Source organism: Octopus bimaculoides, chromosome 2, assembly GCF_001194135.2.
Source record: "Octopus bimaculoides isolate UCB-OBI-ISO-001 chromosome 2, ASM119413v2, whole genome shotgun sequence".
Lineage (NCBI taxonomy): Eukaryota > Metazoa > Mollusca > Cephalopoda > Octopoda > Octopodidae > Octopus > Octopus bimaculoides.
The window spans coordinates 16,178,822-16,184,277 of NC_068982.1; the positions used below are offsets into that span (position 1 = coordinate 16,178,822).

General features: G+C 36.6%; 1 protein-coding gene across 2 annotated transcripts in view; it reads right to left on the reverse strand.

Annotated features, from left to right (window-relative positions):
- Positions 1-5,456, reverse strand: part of LOC106878755 (serine/threonine-protein kinase pakE) — a 196,610-nt gene that overhangs the window by 5,692 nt on the left and 185,462 nt on the right. For both annotated transcript variants that reach the window (XM_052975699.1, XM_052975707.1), the window contains one exon: positions 2,903-3,063. In XM_052975699.1, the coding sequence (XP_052831659.1) occupies positions 2,903-3,063 (161 nt within the window). The remainder of the gene's footprint in view (positions 1-2,902; positions 3,064-5,456) is intronic.

Below are 5,456 nucleotides of genomic sequence, written 5' to 3' on the forward strand. Positions count from 1 at the left end.
TATATGTATGTATGTATGTATGTATGTATCTATATATTTCGTTTTGGGATTTGGTTTGCAAGATTCTTTATGTGAGTTCGTGTGTTGAAGCATATTTTGTTGTGTCTGGGGAGAGTCATTCTCCTTTAGTGCCTTATAATTTAACACACTCACCGATAAAATTTCCACTTATTTCTTTTTTTATTTTGCTAAAGTCTTTCTTGCGTCTTTCAACCTTTTTGATAGTTTCAAAACTATTGAAAAGGTTGCAGAACCCCATGTTAACAGTGAAAGAATTAGGGGTTGATTCAAGGATGGTTATTCATCATCAACATCATTTAACATCCATTTTCCATGATGGCATGGGTTGGACAGTTTTGACAGGAGCTGGTGTGGCTGAGAGCCATTCCCGGTTCCATTGTCTGTTCTAGCATGGTTTCTTTAGCCGGATACCATTCCTAATGCCAACCACTTTACAGAGTGTACTGGGTGCTCTTTACATGACACCAGCAATAGTGTTTTTCATGTGGTACTGGCACAATCAGCAGTGCTTTTTCCACATTCATGAATAATCATCATTATAACAAGATTTTTAGCTAATCATCATCATCATCATCATCATCATCATCATCGTTTAACGTCCGCTTTCCATGCTAGCATGGGTTGGACGATTTGACTGAGGACTGGTGAAACCAGATGGCTGCACCAAACTCCAATCTGATTTGGCAGAGTTTCTACAGCTGGATGCCCTTCCTAACGCCAACAACTCTGAGAGTGTAGTGGGTGCTTTTACATGCCACCGGCACGAAGGCCAGTCAGGCGGTACTGGCAATGGCCACATTGAAAATGGTGTATTTTACGTGCCACCTGCACAGGAGCCAGTCCAGCGGCACTGGCAACGATCAAGCGGCTAATAAAAGTGAGGAATTTTTACATAATTCCAATTGATATATTAATCTGGAGGTAAAAGACACGATAACATTTATTTTTTCGCTTTTAATTTACTTGAAACAAATTTTTCATCTATAACTAAATGCCTGATTTCCAATTACTAAGCATTAGGCTTCATTAGTGAAGCTAATGCTCACACAGCAATTCATGACTTGCTCAAAATTAGAATTAGAAATACGATATACCAGTAAAGTGCAGTTTGCAACAATGATTTCTAAGGGTGTTTGCTTGAGAAACTTCCATTACAAGGCAAACAGCAGTTCCGATGAAGTTGATGCTGATAAATCAAACAAACAGAGAGCAATCAAACGGATCAAAATAATTTTGACTGTGTCTGGTATGAGAACTTTCTAGCTAAGCTGCTTGCTATAAGCTTCATTAATTTTAACCTACTGGACTGAAAGCTTCCTGTCATGCCATGCCATCATGCGATCATACCATCATAGCATAGAGGTCTCTCTGACTCACATTCTGTCAACTCTGATTTGCATCAAGGCTTGGTTATATCATCCACATTCTTCCTCTTCTACATTAACAGCCTGCTTGGAGTCACTTCTGAAAATGTTCATTCCTGCACAGATGATACCATTCTTCACAACCAATGAAGGAGCCTGAGAGTCTAGCTTCAGGAATTTACTTCCTATTCGTGCTTGCTTTCTTTATTTTTCTTTCTTTTGCCCTTTCTTCAGATTGGCTGTGTGGGTTAAGCTGACACTGCAACCACACGGTTTAGGGTTCAGTCCCACTGTACAGCACCTTGTGCAATTGTCCAGATGTCTTCTACAATACCTCCAGGTCAACCAATGCTGTGTGAGTGAATTTGGTAGATGGAAACTGTGTGGAAGCCTATCGTGTGTGTGTATGTATGTGTGTGTGTGTGTGTGTGTGTGTGTGTGTGTGTATATGGTTCAAATTTACAGAAGAAACAAATGACGAAGACAGGTGTAGGAACAACAAGCAGGTGTATTAGTTTAACGGTCGGGAAAAATGGAAAAATCTTTTACTTTTTGAGCCTTCGCTCTTCGACAGAAAGGATTAAGAGGGAAAAAATGGAGAGTGAAAAACTATGCAGAGTTCAACGGTGTGTATGTGTGTGTGCGTGTGTGTGTGTGTGTATGTCTGTGTGTGTGTATAAGTTTATGTATATTATCCTCAACACTGCACCACTACTACCACTTGATAATTAATGTTGGTTTGTTTACATTCCTGTAACTTAGCCGTTTGATCAAAGACACAGATAGAATAAGTATCATGCTTAAAGTGGAAGTGATTTGTTTGCCTAAAACTTTTTAAGTTGGGGCCTCAGCGTTACTGCAGTTTGGAGACCAAAAAAACAAGCGAAAGAAAGATTGTCATCTTGCAGACATTCAAATCAAGCATTAACCATATTGTCTCACCATTCTTGGAGGCCAAAAACAGTTAAGAGAACTACCGCTTTCTTGTAGACTTAACCATGTTATGGAGTAAAAAAAAAAAATGTCTTCATTCATAGGAGTGGCTATGTGGTAAGTAGCTTGCTTACCAATGACATGGTTCCGGGTTCATTCCCTTTGCGTGGCACCTTGGGCAAGTGTCTTCTACTATAGCCTCGGACCGACCAAAGCCTTGTGAGTGGATTTGGTAGACAGAAACTGAAAGAAGCCCATTGTATATATGTATATATATATATATATGTATGTGTGTGTCTATGTTTGTGTCTGTGTTTGTTCCCTCAACATCTCTTGACAACTGATGCTGGTGTGTTTACGTCCCCGTAACTTAGCGGTTTGGCAAAAGGGACCGATAGAATAAGTACTAGGCTTCCAAAGAATAAGTCCTGGGGTCGATTTGCTCGACTAAAGGTGGTGCTCCAGCATGGCCACAGTCAAATGACTGAAACAAGTAAAAGAGTAAAAAGAGAGAGAGAGAGAGTATAGCAAACATCAAACTTTGAATTATAATTTCATTCTCAACGATAAACATGTTAACTTACACTGTATTTGTCAGCGATGTCTTTACTGAGAAAACCAGCCAAAGGTCGGTCACTATTGGATGCGATACTGTCATTGCTGCTACTGTTGTGTGGACACGTTGGCAAAGGAGTCATTGGTGCCAAATTTTTATCTACAGCATTTGTATAGGTTAGCTGTAAGTCTAGAATTAAAAAAAGGAAAAAGACAAAAAAGTCACCATGAATCTTGAGAAATTTTTTAAAGCAAGAAAAAGAAATTTTAAAAGGATTCAAATGAACCTGCTCAATAAATTACACTGGAGATAAATGAATAAAAAAAAAATACAACTCAAAACCAATATATTAAACAGTTCAATCAGATTTATCTATAACTGTTCAACTATGAAAGGTTTAAAGATAGAGAGAATATCAAGAGAGACTATATAACAGTTAAAGCATAAAATATGGTTTTAATTTTTGTATATAATTTTCTATAATATATTTTACATAAGATAATAAATTATATATATATATTTTTTTAGCATAAGTAAAGAATTTCAGAAGTTTTCTACATTTAAGAACAACAACGACTGAGATTTGAATTAAATCAATATATAGCAACCTTGATTCCTCAGAAGTTATTGGAAATTGCCATTAACCATGCAGAAGATTGGAGTTGGAAAACTAGTGAGGCAACATGCTATTTTAGCATGTGTGTGTATTTGTATATATTTTAATAACAGGAAAGATGTTGTTGTTTTTGTTTAGTCCTGCTTCAACCCTGATCAAACAAACCTGTGATCAAAGGTATCCCAGCTTTCATCGTCTTGTTCTTGTGTATGTCTACAACTGCATTATTTAGTATGTAGTTTCTTATTTGAAAACAGAAGTGTATGACTTGAGGGAAATTCAGCTGCCATTTATAGCATGAGAGAATAACTGCATAGAGGCTCACTCAAAGGGTGACAGTACTGCAGATATGTCTATATGTTGGTTTCAAATTTGGGCACAAGGCCAGCAATTTCGGGGAGGGAGTAAGTCGATTACATCGACCCCATTGCTCAACTGGTTCTTATTTTATTGACCTGAAAGGAAGAAAGGCAAAGTTGACTTTGGTGGAATTTTAATTCAGCATATGAAGACTGATGAAATGGTGCTAGGCATTTTGCCCACTGTGCTTATGGTTCTGCTAGTTTTCCACCTTAGATATGTCTGTATATTAGATATATTAACTGTATCAAATCAGATTGCCATCATGAAGCAGACTCTGTAAAGAACCAACAGGATGACCTTCTGGTTTCAGTAATTATGTGGGTAATCTTTAAGAACACATGATTAGAATGTCATATGATTAGAACATGTGATTAGAATGTCATAGCAAAGCAGGTTCTTCAAGTCAAGCCAACTGGCAGGAAATGAAGGTGTAATCCAAGAACAAGATGGTTGAATAATATCCGTAGTCTCAGTTGGTCATCCTTGGGAATCCAGCTGGAAAGTGTAATAACAGTTTCTTCTGATAGGACCCTATGGAAGAGGTGCCTGAGAGCTCTATTTCACCTCCATGACTTCCCTGAGGAATAGTGGCCAGAAAAAAATTGATGGATTTTTAAGAACTACACACAACTACGGAACAACTAGTTAATGTTTCAGAAAACTTTGTCCTTTGCTGAAGTTTGTAGGGAAGAGTTTTGGGAATTAGGTGGGGCCATTTGACAGCTGACATACTTCATTATGTAGCTTCACATTACTGTTAGATTTTTAGTGTCAGAATTTCCTTATTTCATCTGAATTATATGAATTATATATATATATACATAATATGTATATACACACACACACACACATATATATATATAATTATATATACACACACACACATACATATATAATAAATAAATATATATATATATATATATATATATATACATATATACACTTGTGTTTTCACAGAAGCTAAAATCACTTTAGTTTCATCGACTCAGTTGTTTTAGCTATCCTCTGTGGACTGTGCAAAAAGGTATTCATCTGTCAAATATGATGCACTGGGAATCTGGTAATAGCATGGATGTGCATGTGTATGCATGTATGTGTGTGTCTGTGTGAACACATGTGCGTGTGTGTGTGTGCATGTGTGTGCTCTATATTGTGTCAGCGTATTATGAAACTGAATGATGTTCTTTGGGTAGAGTGACATGTTTTATTTGGTGTTATTGTTAATCAATTGTTATGTGTGCATCGGCTGAAGAGACACTCCACTTATCCAGATATCTTATTGTATCTTTACAATCTACAACAAAGACAGGAAGTAGTTTGTGATGGCGAGTTTGAATTCCTGTTGGATGGAATCCATTATTTTGGTGACATTGATGTCAATGCAAGGTTCTAGACATAAAGAGATTACAATAAGAGGAATCCAAAAAAAACAAAAAAACAAAACAAAAAAAAAAAACTCTATTTGATAGCTGATGTTTTCCAGATCATTAATATAGTATTTAAAAACAATCATAAACTGCTGTAGTTGTTAATAAAGTTAATACGAATTCATGCGGAGAGGTCTGGCAGAAAACCAAAAAGAAAAAAAAAAAAAAAAAAAAAA